Source organism: Sceloporus undulatus, chromosome 4, assembly GCF_019175285.1.
Source record: "Sceloporus undulatus isolate JIND9_A2432 ecotype Alabama chromosome 4, SceUnd_v1.1, whole genome shotgun sequence".
Lineage (NCBI taxonomy): Eukaryota > Metazoa > Chordata > Lepidosauria > Squamata > Phrynosomatidae > Sceloporus > Sceloporus undulatus.
This window is the reverse complement of record NC_056525.1, coordinates 76,019,262-76,037,823: the sequence shown is the minus strand read 5'-3', so window position 1 is coordinate 76,037,823 and position 18,562 is coordinate 76,019,262. Positions and strand designations below refer to the sequence as shown.

Here is an 18,562-nt window from a genome sequence, read left to right as displayed (position 1 = left end):
TTTGCAAGACCTGAGCAAAACTACACTTGGAGGTCTGTCATTCATGGTGTCGTCATAAGTCGAAGTCAACTTGACAGCAGTTAACATCAAAGTATTCTATCTCATCAAATGGTATTTCCCTTTCAGTGGCTGAATTTCTAGCATTATAGTAACATAAAATGTTGGTTGAGCATTTAGAAATACACAAAAAAAAAGGGGGCAGGCAAAGTTACCTCGGGAATGTGAAAACAGCAAAAGTAAGAGTACTGGGTGTGAACAATGTTTCACACTCTGCAAAGTGCAAATGATTTTCAGTAGTCTCACTTTCTGCAGTGCCAGACATTTGGAGCTGAAATAAAATTTCATTTTCAGAGTAAAATTGTTATTGAGGTCAATGCTTTCATTTTGTGCCTTTCCCCATAGCTACACTGCTGATATTTTGTTGGCATTAGCATTAGTATGGGTGTGTAGTCTTCCTGAAGAAAGGGACACAGCATCCTCATGACACTGTTTGCTCCTCAATCAGACTAAATAATCTGTGGCTGCTTCTTCACTTAGTGGCCAACATAACCACAAATGATCATCTGTAGATGAGACTGAGCACAAAGGAAGAGAAATCCATTGTCCATTAGACAGCATTGCCTTGAAAGGTCTGGTTGTGGAAAACTGAGTCACTGGGAGGGGTGTGGGGGTGCGGATGGCACTGGGTGACACTGTAGAGTGGAAGGGTGTATATCTTGTCAGAGTGGCGTAGGTGATGGATGAACAAGAAAGGGTGTCATGTTCCTTTCCCATTTGCCCATCAGCTGCACTAGATCCCAGATGGCTCTCTGAAGGCCTCAGAAATGCCTGCTCCCCCTCCCCTTGCTGGGCTGCGGTGGGCTGGCCAGAGGCAGGCAAGCAAGGCATTGTGAGGGAAGGTGGCAGGGCAAATGGCATTAACCACAGGGACACAACAGGTTGTGTTAACAAATGCCTACTGAAATGGCTGTGTTTTTGACAGAGCTTGTAATAGCTAGGTAGATTCTCAGAGGCATGGTCCAAGAATAACTGCAATAATTACAGAACCATTGCACTAATTTGCCATGCAACCAAAGTCATGCTCAAAATTCTGCAAACATTCCAACCATATAGGTAGCAAGAAATCCCAGAGGTGCAAGCTGGATTCAGGAAAAGAAGAGGCACTAGGGATTGCATAGCAAACATACATTGGATAATGGAGTGCACCAGGAAATTCCAGAATAAAATCTGCATGTGCTTTATTGGCTACAGCAAAGCTTTTGACTGCATAGATCACAAAAAACTATGGCTTGACCTTAGAAGAATGAGAGTGTCACAAAATTTGATTGTCCTATGTGTAGCCTTTATTCATGACAAGAGGCTGCTGTCAAAATAGAATACGAAGAAATGGCTCCCAGTTAGCAGAGGGGTCAGGCAAGGCTGCATATTATCATCCTGTTGATTCAATCTATATGTAGAAAATATCATATGCAGAGCAGGCTTAGACTCAGAGGCAGGAGGAATGAAGGTAGGAGGAAGAAACATTAACAATCTAAGATACTCAGATGACACAATACTGCTAGCAGCAACAAACAAAGACCTGGAACAATTACCGAAGGAGGTCAAGGAGAAAAGTGCCAAAGCTGGAGTAATGCTGATCATAAAAAAACCAAAAATAATGACCATGGAAGATCTACACAAATTCATCCTATACAATGTGAAAATTGAAATAATCAAAGAGTTCCCATACCTTGGTTCAAATATTGATCAGAATGGAGACTGAAGTCAAGAAACTCAGGCAGAATGTGTGTCAAAAATTCATAAACTAAAACAACAGTTGTCTGAAAAGGTTTTTGTATACTGTGAATGCCCTTCCTGAGGAGAATTCATAATATGCATCCTCCACTTAGATTGTAGTCAAGGAACCGTATTCTGGGACAGAGTAAGGGAGTTGTTGTTTTTTAATCTCAGCAGACTGAACTTCTAGTATCTGTGCTTAAATGGAAGGAAGGAGATCCTCCTTGGACTATGAGGATGGCTTAGGAGAAGAGAGCACAGCAGGTCCAAGACATTTTGCTGTCCCAGGCAGAGTACCAGTGTCACCACCACCATCCTAAACAAAATGCATAAGCAAGTATTTGGGTACAGGAGGTAGAAAATATTTCAAGCAACTCTCCAGTAGAAATGCAAACAACTAACAATTTGCTCCCTTTCACACTGCCCTGAAATCTGCTGAAGAGGAGGTAGCCTTACTGCATTCCTGGTGGGGAAAATTCAATTAATCTCATCCATTTATCCTCCCCTTTTTTCTTTACGTGATATATTAGAACACCCCCTCAACCTCATGTCCTCCAGATATTTTGAACATATGCATATGTTCAAAATATTCCAATCCTGACCTATATCATGTTCCCATGAGGGTGTACAATAAAATCAATTCAAACAATGTAAAACAATTTATGAAATTTTAAACAGTAAGGAATAATTTAAATGTCCAAAAGCATACTTAGGGCCAAAACACATGGGCCACATTGGGGATGTGGTGTTTGGATGATGCACACCCCGAACGTGGCTGGAAGGCATGCAGACACCACACCAAGCAAGAAGAACTGGACCAAAAAGGGGTTGACATAATCCACTACTACCAGTGGCCCAAATAGGGACCATGGCAGTGGCCTGGATTGGTGGCCTGTGGTCACTGCAGTCCTGGTGTGATTGGGGCCAACTCAGTCCTGGTGCTGTCTTTTTCATCCATCTGCTTTGGACCTTAGTTTAAAACAGCATAAAACCATAGAAGTCAAATACATAGATCGAAAACACACTGCAGAAATAATCCAGTTTGAGAGGGCTTTAAATGCCCTGGCTCAGTGCTAGGGAATCTTGGGGATTGTGGTTTGTTGTGGCATCAGAGCTCTCTGACAGAGAAGGCTAAATGTTTCACAAAACTGCAGCTCCCAGAATTCCCTAGCGTTGAGCCAGGACAATTAAAGTGCTCTCAAACTGGATTATCTCTGCAGTGTGTTTTGGACTGTAATTGTGTTAGTCTGGAAAATCACTATGCAAAGGCATCCTGTAGTACCTTTGAGACTAACTGGAAGAAAGAAGTTGGTAGCATGAACTTTCATAGACTTGAGCCTACTTCTTCAGATGTATGTTTGGAGTGGAGAATTCAAAGACAGACCTATATAAGCCCATTATATGTGAGAATATCAATTCAAATTCAAACACAACCAGTTTATATAGGTCTGTCTCTGGATTTCTTTCAGTTAGTCTCAAAGATGCAGCATAAAACTGTATCGGTATAGAGTTCAACAAAATCATTAGCCCCTAAAGGTTTTGTTTTTTTAAAAAAAATCCACGTTTCCAATTAGCAATAGCAATCCAAGTACATTTCTATACTGCTTATCAGTGCACTTAAACACTCCCTAAGGGGTTTACAAAGTGTAAGCTAATTGGCCCCAACAATCTGGGTACCCATTTTAGCAACCTCAGAAGGATGCAAGCCTGAGTCAAGCTTGAGCCCTTTTGCTGGTATTGAACTTGCAAACTTATGGTTTGTGAGTGAGTAGCTGCAGTACAGACATTTAACCACTGCACCACCAGGGCTCCTGCAATTCGCACCAAGATGAAACCAACATCAACACCAATTAGACCTCCAAGACCTGACTCCACATTCAGTGAGCCACAGCAGTGAAGGCCCTCTACCAAGTCCTTATGCAAAGTATTGCTCTCATTGGTAGGACACCTGTGTTGTTCATTAGAGTGTCCTTGCTTCTTATCAGACTGTTGGTTTGTTGTTTTTTTATGGTTCTCATTCTGCATTAACTTCTGCTGTAGTTCATGATGCCTGTTTTGTTTCACTATACTGCTGTTGAATTCCAAGTTACTTGCCATTGTAGTAGCAAATAAAAGAAAAAGAAAACTTCAATAGCTTTTAGGGTTTTCACTGTGCTTCCATTTCCTTTGTTGCTTATGAACAGCATCACTACATATGGAGACTGGACTCCACTTATTTTGAGTTTGGATTAGACTATCATTAGCAAATGTGACAGTTATTATTATTATTAACCTTTATTTATAAAGCGCTATAAGTTTACACAGCGCTGTACATACAATCTTTTTAATTAGACGGTTCCCTGCCCTCAGGCTTACAATCTAAAAAGTCATGACACAAAAGGAGAAAAGAATGGTGTTGGGAAAGGGAATGAGGTCCAGCAGTTCTTCTCTACCTCCGAGGCCTGGACCAAGAGAGATGGACTGGAGGGAGGACTTGGCTTCTTGGAGCTGGCCTGCCTCTCTCCCTCAAGATGGTGGGTGAAGGGTTTTCTTCTTCTAGGCAGGCCTGTTGGAGCTAGCCTGCCTTTCTATCCCTCAATTTTAGTGTAGCACAGGGCTCAATAATGTACAGACAGTTACCTGAAGAAAAACAAACATGGGACTTTGAGATGAAACTGAGAAACAATCAGGGATGAGGGTGGGTTTATGATTTCTTCAGCTTCATCTCTGTAGATGAAGGTCTCCAAATAATTCCTAATGAACAGAGAACATATGTTTTCCAGCTCCTCTGTAGCCACAGAAGCATTTGCTCTGAGAAGCACGTTACATTTAAAATGGACTATTTAATTAAATGGAAAGAAAAGTTCTGGGGCTATGTTTTAATTGACTTGCATAACAATGCAAGACAGCTTAAAGTGGTGTAGTGCAGAGACCAAAAGAAACTCTTTCTGCTCCCTGTGACATTAAGCCAACAAATTATGATGAATTTGCTCCAACCTGGTAGAGCTACCATTGATTAAGACCCCTGCCTTTCCTGCTGGGGTCAGTGTGTTCCTTATAACAAACATTACTAGAAAAATGAATACTTCTCATCTCATCTGATAAATTACTAGAACTGGGGGGGGGGGGGTTAATCTCATTTTGGACTGCAACTCCCAACCATCAAGGTAACTGGGGAATTCTGATAGATACAAAACAGAAACTTTTCTAACTATTGCTTCCATCCATCCTCCAAGGGCCATTAGAGTCTAAGGGGCATTGCTCATGTGAACAGTGTTCAGCTTGCAAATTTCACAAAGTGGACAGTGAAGCTGTCTTCAACATTTGCTTTATGCTGTATTGTATTGCTTTCATTGTACCATTTTAACTCGTGTGCTTTTATCATTTTTAATTGTATGTTTTTAACAGTTTAATTTTTAACTATTAAATATTTTCAATAGTTTGTCTTCAGTGCTGATATATTTTAAATGTGTTTAGCTATATTGTACTCATATTAATTTATAATCCATCTTGAGTCCAATTTTGGGGGAAAGGCATATATAAATAAACTTGTTGTTCTTGTTATTTATTTGTGTAACAACAACATTGATGGTGTGTGTAGTCAGGGTCATATGCCAAAAGATATAGGTACATCAGACATAAAGACCAGTGAAGAAGCACATGAGCAATATATAGAACAAAAGGTAACTCTTTATATTGACAGTGTTCCATGATGGAATTGTTCTGGATTTTGAAACTTAAAAGCCTAATCCCAAAAAAGGTTAGGTGATCGACCTGAATATGTGCTACTGCTATATATTTTTCATAAGTATCTGGAAGGGTTCCCCAGAAATAAAAATAATGAAGAAGAGCAGCTTCCCCTTTAAGAATGTGTATTGCCTTTGCACAGCTGTAATCATTTGAGGGTTATAGGAACAGCCTAGGTTTCTCTCTTGTTTCAGTCCCTTTCAGCATATTGGAAGATTGTAGAAAAAGATGTAAGCAAGCTAGAGAGTTACATTTTTTTTTCTCTCCCAGAGAAATGTATATTCAGAGTTTTCAAGTTTTCATGTCTGCATATGAGTCTAGTTTCTAAATGGATTGTAGTGAGGTTAAAGAAGGTTGGAAATGTAACACTGATTAATTAATGTAAAGATATCTTACTCTTAATAGTTGGATTCAATAATAAAAGCATATATTCTTCATGTAAATGTAATTAACTATCATGTTATTATATATATACATTAGAGCTTGGATATATGTCAGTAGCTGGTTGTGTTGCGTGAGAACTGTGTTTTTCACTTTTGCATGAAAATATTTTTGATTTTATATATTTAAAACAATGGTTTGATATTTGCCCTTGTACTGTACTTTAGAAGCACTTAAAGAAGGAAGTATATTTCCAAGATCTGTTGGGCACAACTACAACAAACAAATCAGGCACTTTGAGAATTGTGCCCTTTTGCACTTCCCCTCCATGGCTTTTAAGTGCCTGGCCATATGTGTTTGTTGTTGAGGAGCTGTAGTTCAGCACATCTGGATGACTCTTGGTTGAGGAAGACTGGGCTAATGACACAATTATTTGAGTGAATGTCTTGTTAATATTCCTTTAGTGGAACAAGGAAGTGGCTCTCCAGATGTTTTTGTACTGTAACTGTCATAAATCCTCATCGTCACTGTCTAAGATGACTAGAGGTACTGGGAGCTGTAGGCCAAAAAACATCAAGACACATTTACCTATCCGTCCTCTGGAGAAAGGTGTCACATCTTCATCCACTTTACAGATTAGAAATAGATTTGAAGTAGAAATCATGTAGCCCTTCATGTTTGGTTGGAGTGCAGTTTCTAGAATTGCTTGTCTTTGACTATGTTACACAGAGATTCTGGGAGTTGCAGTTCAGCAACACCTGGAGAACTGTATGATTTCCACCCAACTTGATTGATTGATTGATTGATTGGATTTGTATCCTACCTTTCTCTCAAAATGGGATAGACTATTTCGGTTGCTGCCAAAATGGTCAAGCTGAGGCCCTATCATGAGTCAACTTCATTCACTGGAAAATGCTTAGTAAAGGTGAAAGTAACAGGAAAAGAGGAAGACCATTTTACTGTTCAATAAAAGAAACATGATGGCAAACAACAGCAATAGCAACTCTGATTTCTGTTATTGGGTTTAATAGAATCATAGAATCATAGAATTGGAAGAGACTGCAAGGGCCATCCAGTCCAACCTCCTGCCATGCAGGAAATCTATTTCCTTGAACAGTAATATACATGCGAATTGATAGGGCCACAATTCCCTTCCTGGTTCTTGAAAACTACCAAGAAGGGAATAGCAATGTTAACAATTCAAGTGTAATTTACTGTTGTATGTTTGCTGTTTGTTGTTGTGAACTGCCCTCATGTCAATCTTGACCCATGGTGACCCTGCTGATGAGACATCGCCACAGTCTCCTGTCCTCCACTGCTTTGCCCAACTCCTGCAAACCCATATTCATGATCTCTTTAACAGAATCCATCCACCTAGCATGTGGCCTTCCTCTCTTTCTACCTCCCTCCCTTTCCTAGCATTATCCAATGATTCATGTCTTCTCATGATGTGTCAAAACTACGCCAGCCTAAGTTTTGTCATTTTGGCTTCCAGGAAGATTTCTGGTTTGATCTGCTCTAGGACCCATTTGTTTGTCTTTTTGGCTGTCCATGGGATCCTCTGCACTCTTCTCCAGCACTGCATCTTGAATGCATTGATTTTCTTCCTATCTTCTTTCTTAACTGTCCAGCTCTCACATACATACATGGTAATAGGAAATACAGCGGCATGTATGATTCTAAATTTTGTGCTGAGTTGTATATCTTTGCATTTTAGTATCATTTCTAGTTCTTTCATAGCCACCCTCCACATTCTTAATCAAAATTTATGTACAGCGCTGTGTAAATTTACAGCGCTTTATAAATAAAGGTTAATAATAATAATAATAATAATAATAATCTGATTTCCTGGCTGCAGTCTCCATTCCTATCAATGTTTAATCCCAGGTATGAGAACTCTTTTACTATTTTTATTTCCTCATTGTCTAGTTGGAATTTATGTAAGTTCTCCATGGTCATTATTTTTGTCTTCTCTATATTCAACAGTAAGCCTACCTTTGCACGTTCTTTCTTCTTCCTTCATAGTTTGAGATCTGTGAGGCTTTCTGCTAGAGTTATGGTGTCATCAGCATATCCCAGATTGTTGACATTCCTTCCTCCTATTTTAATTCCTCTTTCTTCTGTGTACAAGCCAGTTTTTCTTACAATATGTTCTGCATATACTGTATATACTCATGTATAAGTCTAGAAATTTGAGTCAAGAAATTGGCCCATAAAGCCTGGGTTGACCTATCCATGGGTCGATGCATGTGCTGTACCTTAACTCAAAACAGGAACCATCTCCCACTCTAAGTAGAGTGTCAAATAGTAAGAGCTTAGTCCATCCCAGGAAAACCTCAAAGAAGCACCAACCCCCTCTATTTTCTCCACTGTGGCGTCGCTTCTGGCCATTTTGAATACTTACACAGGAAAACAACAGCATTCTTTGACATAATTTTCCTTTTCTTCATTCTTTACATCCTTTCTTGCATGCCCATAAGTTTTGCCCTTGATTATATATGGGTCATATCAAAATTCATAATTTAGGCCTCAAAACCTGCTCTCAACTTATACAGTGGTACCCCGGGATACGAATGCGCCGGGTTACGAATTTTTCGGGATACGAAAAAATCCCATAGGGATTTATTGCTTCGGCTTACGAAGGTTTCTTCGGGTTACGAAAAAACCGCGGCGCTATTTTCCGCCACCGGAGGGCAGCAGAGAGCTATTTTTCCATTAGCGCCTATGGGAATTCGGCTTACGAAGGTATTTCGGGTTACGAAATTAACCGCGGAACGAATTAATTTCGTAACCCGGGGTACCACTGTACATGAGGTTGACATAGTTGAGTATATACGGGTAAGTTGAACAAGTAGGATAAGATGCATCTTGTCTGACCCCGTTACCAGTTAGGAACCGTTCTATTTCTCCATGTTCAGTTCTGACAGTAGCCTCTTGTCCTGAGTACAGATTCCTCATCAGGAATATCAAATATGTTGGCACTTCCATGTCTTTAAGGGCGTTCCATAGCCTTTCATGATCTATGTTGTGTTAGATAGATTGTTATGTCTAACAGTGACTATTTAATGATCTTTCAAAAGCATCCAGGGGTATATGCCACATGATGGAATATATGCCTACACAGTTTTATTGACTCTCTTAACAACATCATTTTCTAGTTTTGATTACTGCTAGTTAAACATCTCCTACCAGTCAAATGTGTCTAGCAGCTAGACACTAGCTGGATAGTTAAAATGCATGCTTGGTTGTTATGTCTCCTCTATGAGCCTTAGGAAATTCCAGTGTGCTTTTTGGGATGTCATTAAGAAATCCATATTAGGATAAAATAATCTTCAGTGGTAAACTGAAATCATATGACTTCAAGTAAATTGGATTATGTGGCTGGAAGTTGGTAGTTTGCTGAGTTCTCATTTTGTCTCAAGAACCGTAAGAATGTTCCAGTGGCATTATGGCATCAAAACTGACAATGTAGTGTGGTATTTCTACTCCAGTCATACTCCGTGTCTAAATTCATCAGTGGAAAGAGCAGGATAGATGGATGGATCATTTCCTATTTATTTCCAACTATTTTTTTTTTCTAATAGTAATTTTTAAAAGTCTAAATACCTTAAAGGCACCAGATCCTATCTAATCTGAGAAGCTGAACAGAGCCAGGCCTGGTTAGTACAGTACTCAAAAGAAAGAATACGAGGGAACACCAAGTGCCATAGGCTATACTGAGAGGAAGACAATGGCAAACCACCTTTGAGTACTCTTTCGCTGAGAAAACCTCTTTCATGGGCTCACCATAGGCAACTTGAGGGAACATGCATTTCATAAACAATATAGCCTAATTTGTTAGAAAATAATTGATTATTCCACTGTTCAGGAACATTAAAAACTATCATATTTTTAGGCAGTTGTTATTTATGGACAATTGTAGGCTGTTTCTTTGTTTTTCCTATAGGTTTCAAGCTGCATTTAATTGTGAATGCCTGTGTCTTGAGCCAAGTTACTGATTCTACTGTTGAAGCTGTAAGAGCGCATTACCTACAATGAAATAACAATGTGACCACTTAAATTAGGAGTCAGGAGGAATGAGGAAATAAATGGGGGAGTGACAAGTACTTTATTCTTTCCCCAGTCATGTACTGTTTTTCCCCTCCCCCTCCCACATTCTTCTTTTAGCTAGTACCCACCAAGGGGACTATAGGAGTGCTTGGAAGGAATAGGAGATAACAAAGGAAAAAAAAGGCTAGAATAGGAGTGGGCAAAATATAGCCTATGGGTTGCATGCAGCCCCAGAGCTGGTTTGTTTTTGTTTTGGGGGTGACAGGACTTTCCAGGGATAAAAAATTAAACTGTTTAAATAAAAATCCTATAAAATTAATATTAAATAAATAAAGGACCAAAATAAAGACACCCCCCCCTTGCCACTGCTTCAGCTCCCTTCTTGGGGAGAGAGCCAGAGTGACAGTGAAGCCACAGGGGGTGCGCTCAATGCCATCATCACTCCCTCAGCTCCCTCCTTGGAGAGTGAGACAGAGCAGTGGCAGAGACACATGGGATGTATTCACATACACAGTGCAGTGGGAAGAGGGCCTGACCAGATGTCATCCCTCCTCTGAATTATTACCTGGTGTGGTTAACACCTCTTGCACCCATTTCGTCACACTACTGTTTTGTGCCTTCAAGTCATTTCCAATTTATGGAGATCCTGACACAGGATTTTCTTGCCAAAGCCTAATTTCCTGAAAGCTTGGATGTATGCTGAAATGTGGGCTAACAGAGTGTGTTTACATATACACACATGTGTACATACTAGGCACAAGGTCATTCCATTTGTCAACTTGCTTGTTGCTGTGCATCTTCAAGTTGTTTCTGACTTATGGCAATCCTCAGGCATCCCTATCATGGGATTTTCCTGGCAAGAATTCTTCAAATGGAATTTGTCATTGCCTTTCTTTTAAGCTGAGGGAATATGACTTGTCACATGGGGGGTTTCCATGGTTGAGCAGGGATCAAAACCATGCTCTCTCAAAATCCTGGCCCAATACTTAAAACCACTGCACCACCTGGCTTTCTATTGCTGACTAATTCTCAGGAGCATTTTGAAGCTTTACCCTAATAGAAATTTAAAAACATAATAGAAACCCCTCTGAAGAAATTTGCCAGGAAAACCCCATGATAGGTTCACATTAGGGTTGCCATAAATTGGAAATGACTTGAAGGTACACAACAACAAATATGTATCAGTCCTATCCTGTGCAGGAAAAGAGGAATTACAGTCCTGTAACCATAGAAGTGGAGAAAGTGTGGTGGCCTGGCCATGGTGAGCATCCCTCTAGTCCTTTCCAGAATGGGAATGCACTGATCTTGTTGTGCCTTCCCTACCTGTGCCCATGCTTATATCCTGGTGGACAATGCGGAGCCTAGTAAAAAAAATGAATGTACAAGTATTGTACCTCATCTACTTCTGATGTACCTATGCTGTGGGTATCTTTACTTAACTCAGGCTTCCTCAGCTCAGAATTTCTGGCTATACATTCTCTGGAGTGTGGCCAGTGGTGTCACTCAAGTTGGTGTCACCAATGCAGTAACTCATTTGACCTCTTCCCATACCACCACCATACAGAATCCTTTATCAATGTTTTTTCTACTAATGTTACCATGAAATCATAATTCATGTCTATCACTGAATGTAATGGGGACAATTGTGACAGAAACAACTAGCAAAATTAAAATTATACCTTTAAATTACAATATCATACACACAGCCTAAATGTTTTTAATGTACATTGTTTCATATGGTTAAAGTGAAAATTTGGTAAGAGGTGATTTTTTTTAAAGAAAACTGAAAAAGAATATAATTATTTTAATTTTATTATTCTAAAATTTCTGCCAAAAGGCAGCTATTTGGGAAGCATTGGTGTTTCCCCCTCCATTAGTGTGTCCCCTGGTGTGACCTAAACTCCTTGAACCCCTCTAGTGATGCCCCTGAACATAGCTTTCACTGCAGGCACATGGACATTGTTAATTTTTTGACAGCAAGTTAGATGGCAAACTGCATTTTTGGAGGAGACTAAAGAGAACTGTGGCATAGTGTACAAAAAGAAGGCCTAAATAACAAGGTGGAAACACTACAGCTTTCCTGGGGAAAGAGCAAAGAGAAGCAAAAGAAATGTAGAAAGATTACAATACAAAACCTTCCTGACAGCTGCCCACCATTCATTCATTTGTTCGCTTGCTTATTTAAAATATTTACATCCATCCTGTGGCCAGACCCAGGTCAAAAGAAAGTTGACACAAATTATCAAAAAAAAGTACAAAAGTATGAAATACACACTTGGTTTTTTAAAATCTATTGCCAGTTAATTTTGATTTGCAATTTATTATTATTATTATTATTATTATTATTATTATTAAATAAAGTTAACAACAACAACAACTTCTCATAGTTTTAGGCTATATTCCTAAATGTGTTTGTTTGCCTGTTCTGTCATTTCCCCTTTTGAATCTTGTCCAAATTTTAAACTTTTGGACAGGGGCTTTTCTCTTCTAAACAAAAGTTTTGTACAACACCATGAAAACTTTAATCAGTTTCAACCATCATCACCATCACCTAATTATGATGATACCTTGCCTATTCCTATATTCTTGGATAGAACCTGAATTATTAATGGTTCAAAAGTTGAATCAGTAACACCAGGTAGACTGGGTAACTGATACTACTACTAATAATAAAATAGCAAGACTTGAGAAGGTAGTGAAATCTGACACTCAGCATGGGGATTTTCTGTGTCTCTGAAACAGAAGTAAATTGTAGAGTAGAAATTCAATAATCCCAATAGACCATGGAAGACAAGTGATATTATGAATCTTTACAAGATGATATGACACAAAAGGTTTAAAATATTGATGAGAACAACTTATGGATACTAAGGTAGTCATAATAGTAGTAAGCAAAGGATGTATTGTAGCACTTTTGAGACTAACTGCAAGAAAGAAAGAAGTTGGTAGCATAAGCTTTTGTAGGCTTCAGTCTGCTTCCTTCAATGCAATTGCTTATGAAGTTGCTTATGTTACCAACTTCTTTCTTTCTCTCAGGGCCCAAACAAACAGGCCAAAATAAAGCTGCTTCGGGTCACTTTGGAGATGTGCTGTTTAAATGACACACGCATCTTAAGAAGCCAGAAGCTACGCCAAAGCTGTGCTGTAGTGACGTTTCGCCAGCATCTGTGGCTGGCATTTTCAGAGAATGAAGATCCCAGCCACAGATGCTGGCAAAACGTCAGGAAGAAACTTTTCTGGAACATGGCCACATAGCCCAAAAAACCCACAAAAAACTATGGATGCCGGCCATGAAAGCCTTCGACTGTGCTCTAGTCCTTAGGGCTGGAGTGTGGCTTTGGCATGGCTTCTGGCCTCTTAGGACTCATGCAGCATTTAAACAGCATACATCCAAAGTGGCCCAAAGCAGCTTTATTTTGGCCTTTCTTTTTGGGCCCTCAGTCTCAAAGATGCTAGAATACCACCTTGCGTACTGATCTAGACTAACATGGCTATGTCTCTGAAGGATAGTAATAAAAGTGCCTTGTTCTAAATTAATCCGTAATTCACTGAAAGCAAGATTTATGACTGTCTTTTTTAACGCACAACAATTTGATCCAAATTCTGCTTTTTCGTTGATGTAATTTTGCAGAAACAAGTTATAGCACAATTTAAAGAGAAAAAGAAAGAAAGAAAGTATAACTGCTCTAGGGACTGACCGAAATGGCATGTTTATTAAGCTGTACTTTAATAATGAAAATAATACCTCAAAAGGGGTGATGATATTTGCATGAGATGATGGTAACTGGTGCTAGGCAACAGACACTATCCAATAGTAGCTTTTCTTCAACTGAAATGTATTGAACATTTGCAGAACCCATTTTTTAAAAAAGTCTACTCTAGACAGTAAAAAAAAGTGTTGGCACTGAGTAGCAGGTGTTTCACTCTTAAGTTGTTATACATCTTTTCTCTCCTTTTTTCACACTCCACCTGGAATTAATCTAAGCAGTTTTCTCTCATCCTCTTTGGTTGGCATCTCTTTGCAATTTGCTTCTACGTTTAGCTGGTAATTTTCAAATGCTATATGAAAACTTCATATTCTCTTCACATTTGATTTAAGAGCTTCAAATAAGCAGAGTTGATGCCTGGCTGAATAGCACCAAATATCTCTGGCATATGAGAGGCCATAGAAAGCATTTACTACACTGCTTTAGGGTCATAGTTACAATTTTACTGCAATGAGGAAAATGGGAGTTAAACTTGTCTCTCTGTTCTTAACAGGGTCCCCTGGGCAGATGGAGCTTGTTGATCAGATGAATCTCCCAGAACAAGCACCGCTGGTTGTAATGAGACTTGTGGAAGCTTTAGAGAATGAAGGTACAGTACTGAGCAAAAATCTGTTGGCACTAGGCTTGCCACCTTCCTGTCCCATTTTAAGCAGCAGATCAGTATATATTCTAACTCTGAAAATTTCTTTGCCTCTGTCTCAGAGTGCATATCTCATATTTAACCAAAAGAGACAATTTCATTAAATGTGGTGTATAGAGTGCAGAGTGGAGAAAGTGGACACATCAACCAGTTGGGCTGTCTCCCTCTTGATTCCTTTCATATGAGAATCATCCAACAGACTGGCAGAAGGAAATACTCCCCCCTGCCCATAGTTAAACACTGGGTTACTCTATTGTAACATGCTGATCACTACCAACTGGAACAGCTTTAAAGAGGGATTAAAATATATATATAGGGAGGATAAAGCTATCAATGGCAATAAGGATGATGGTTGTGAAGCAATATGTGTCTGTAAACCAGTTGCTGGGGAATACTACCATAAGGGAGCTAGCACATGTTCTTCATGTGGTCTTCCCATTATCATCTGCTATGATCCAGCATGGGATAGTAGTTTGAGCATTGAATTACAACTCTGGAGATCAGAGTTCGAATCCCAGCTCAGCCATGTAAACCTACTATGTGACCCTGGGCAAATCACACTCTCTCAGGCTCAGAGGATAACAGTGACAAACCCTTCTGAAGAAACTTGCAAAGAAAACTCATGATAGAGTCGCCATAAATCAGAAATGAATTGAAGGCATACCATAACAACAATACTACATAGATGTTTTTGTCTGAGCTCCCTCTCTGTCCTGACAGTTTAAGGGCCAGCTCTTCCATGAGGCAAGGGGAAGATGGGGGTGAAGAGTGCATCTCAAGCAGTAGAGTGGAAGGGGTGGTGAGTTGTGATCGCCCACTCCTGAGGAACTACTACCACCTTAAGAAAACATTAGGGTTCCTACTCTGGAGATCACCCTCCTTCTAGGGCTGTACTCCCACTACATCAAATATCAGCAATTTCTGGAGTAGCCGTCTGCACACTCTTTTGCTCTGCGAGTCCCTTAGAGCAGCAGTGTGCAACTGTGGGAGGCTAAGTGGCTGCATTGGTCCATCTGTGAGACCTCAGAAGGCTATACTCCCTACTGCATTGCCAATGTGAATAAATCAAAACTTTGCCATGGGAGGGAGCCCCAGAACATTTTAGGCCCAGGAAGAGTCCCTTCTAACTATAAGAAGTGACTGGAGATTGTTCTCTTCCTGTGCCAGAAGTTGTTTACTCCTGGCTTCTCAAGATTGCTGCAGTTGACCATTAATTGTTACTGCCATTTTTTTTTTTTTGGTAATGGCCTTCTATACAGCAAACAGCCCTCTATACAGGAAACACCTAACTACAGTCATCAGCTGCTTCTGAGATGGTTTGGTGGTTTGGGTGATTTCATATTTTGGATTTTGAAGATTATCATAAACCATGAAAACGGCTTTTTATTTTTTTAAAAAAAATGCTATTTTGTCTTGCAAATAATGTTATCCAATATTTTCAAGCTTAATATTTTGGTACACTGAGCACCAGTTTGAAAACGTCACTACTCTAAATATGTTGGTGGGGCATCTTGTCAAGAAACCATATTTGATTAGAAGGATTAATTGTGGCAACTGCAAAATATACTGGGACTTTTTACCTGTGGAAAATTGTCAAGCTTTCCAGAAAAATGACACTGCTGCTTTCTACCAACTGTTCTTCCTTCTCTAATCTAGAGTTTGCCTTTGATATTTTCCCCAATGTACAGAACTTTTGTCTCCACCCTGTGGTGGGTACCATTCACACTGGTTTGTTTTTTGTTTTTAATCAAATATATTATTTCAGGAATACAAGTTGTTGTTGTTGTGTTAAATAAACTATCCATAGACACATAGGCTGCATCTACACTGCAGAATTAATGCAGCTTGACACTGCTTTAACTGCCATGGCTACAGAACTATAGAATTTGTAGTTTTGTGAGATGTTCAACATTTTTGGAGTACTGTCATTTGTCATGTGTGGCTTCTTACATACAGTATTTATACTGAATTTAAGGTGTCCCTTAAAGCCAATATTAAGGTCTCCCAATTTCTATGAGAGGCCAGCCATCTGCACTACATAGTTATAGCACTTTGGTATCTCTTTTGCTTCCATGGCTCCATCCTAGAGAATCCTAGGATTTCGATGCTTTCTCCTAAATTACAGGACTATTAGAACTCTCTAGCAGAGAATTCGTCTATAAGGGGGAGCCAAGAAGTTATAGCGGTTATCAAACTACACAAACTCTGCACATATGTTTTGAAACACAGTTGTTAAAAGAACCAGTCATTCATTTAAAGTGAAGATTTTATACAAACTATCCCTTTACCTTAGTATGATGGCTTCACCATCCTGAATCCTCATTAAGCCCACCCAAAATAATTTATAATTCTGTTTGCTAATTTATTAATGAATGTTACTTATATGATTTCAAAATTATACTGTGTTACTTACAGTATGTGATGTTTATGGTTCATTGGAAGTAACATCTGACCGCCCTCCTTCTCCTTATTTATGTTGTTTTTACAGGCTTAGATACTGAAGCTCTTTATCAATCCCCTCCTGGATCTTTCTGGGACCCTCAACTCAAGCAGACTCTACTGACAGGTAAGACAGGACTATGGCATCTTATACAAACATTTTTGAGCTATTGGAGGCAACCAGGGAAGTTTGGTTGCAATGGCTTATTGTAACTATGAATGACTAGAATAATCTGGTAACTGTGGCTGCTAGATTAGAAGCCATTTTTATCCAGAAAAAAGTGACCAGAAAAGTTCTTAAATGAGTGGGGCATCTGGATTGCTATGATAGGCCAAAGTTGTGTTTGTTCTAAAAGGAGGACAAACAAATTGATGAATGGAGTGCAATGCCTAGCATTCCCCACCATTAGCTGTGCTGGCTAGGGCTGCTGGGAATTGCTAAACTACAACCACTGGAGGACTACACTTTTCCGAGCCCTGCTTTAAATCAAAGTGAATTGTCTCTGGCCAGAGGAGCTTTGTTAACAGGACAAGAGTTTGCTAGGGCTTTTGCATAATTCATGTAATTTGGAAGGCAACTTGTTTTAGTCTCTTTCAATACAAGGCAGAGTGACTGGAACTTCTGACAAAGTGGACTACAGTCCATGAAAGCTTATGCCAGATAAAACAAGCTTGTCTTTCAGATGCCATGAAGCTCCTTGGTTTTGATAGTACTGTAGTTGGAGTTTCATGTGTGCATTGGTTATGTTGGGATTCACATTTCTGCTCCCACACTGAGTGGCCAATAGGAGATGATGTATTTTTAAAGGATAGGTGTGATCACAGTGTGGTGTGAAAAGAGGGATATAAATATTTTAATGAACAAATGAAACAAATATTCTTCTTTGAATTTAAAAAATCTAATAAAACATTATAAAAATATAATAAAAGTATAGTAAAATATAATAAAATAAAAAAGTGTGCTGGGAAGAGAAAGGGCTTCAGACCTGCTGATTCCAAAACTTGTCCATAACAGCTTGACTTGCTCACCTCCATACATAAGACCTTCTCCCTGTTAGTGTAGATAAGACATCTCTTTCCTGGTTTCATCTACAGAAAGATCCATGAAAACAATGACATTTGAAGACATGGAAATGGGTTGGATGGTTTATCTCCTCACAGTTAGAGAGACATGACACACAGAATATTTTATTATAGGCAATGTTGACCTTATCATCACCATCATAGATTCAGAGATGGAAAAGACCACAAGAGCCATCCAGAAAGCCTCCTGCCGTGCAGGAATACACGATCAAAACACTCCTGACAAATGGCCATCCAGCCTCTGTTTAAAAACCTTCAAAGAAGGAGACTCCACCACCCTCTGAGGGAGCCTATTCCACTGTCGAACAGCATTTACTATCAGGAGTTTCTTCCTAATGCTTAAATGGAATCTCATTTCTTGTAGTTTGAATCAATTGCTCTGTGTCCTGTTCTTTGGAGTAGCGGAAGACAAGCCTGCTTCATCCTTAATATGACATCCTTTAAATATTTGTACATGGCTATCATACCTCTTAGTCTTCTCTTCCCAAGGCTAAACATACTCAGCTCCTTAAGCTATTCCTCATAGAGCCTGGTTTCCAGACCCTTTGCCATTTTGATCACACTCCTCTGTACTAAACTTGCACTTGTTGCAGGTGTATCTACCCACATCCTCTAGTATGAACACAAGCATACCACAGCTGTTGCAAGTGACTGCAGAAGCTCCTTCACATACCATATTCAGTAGTTTTAAATAGCCACT

General features: G+C 39.4%; 1 protein-coding gene across 1 annotated transcript in view; it reads left to right on the top strand.

The window, feature by feature from the left end:
- Nucleotides 1–18,562, top strand: part of LOC121928626 (phosphatidylinositol 3-kinase regulatory subunit gamma) — a 345,443-nt gene that overhangs the window by 11,064 nt on the left and 315,817 nt on the right. Inside the window, exons 3-4 of the mRNA XM_042463572.1 lie at nucleotides 14,194–14,289; nucleotides 16,829–16,906. Coding sequence (XP_042319506.1) covers nucleotides 14,194–14,289; nucleotides 16,829–16,906 — 174 coding nt within the window. The remainder of the gene's footprint in view (nucleotides 1–14,193; nucleotides 14,290–16,828; nucleotides 16,907–18,562) is intronic.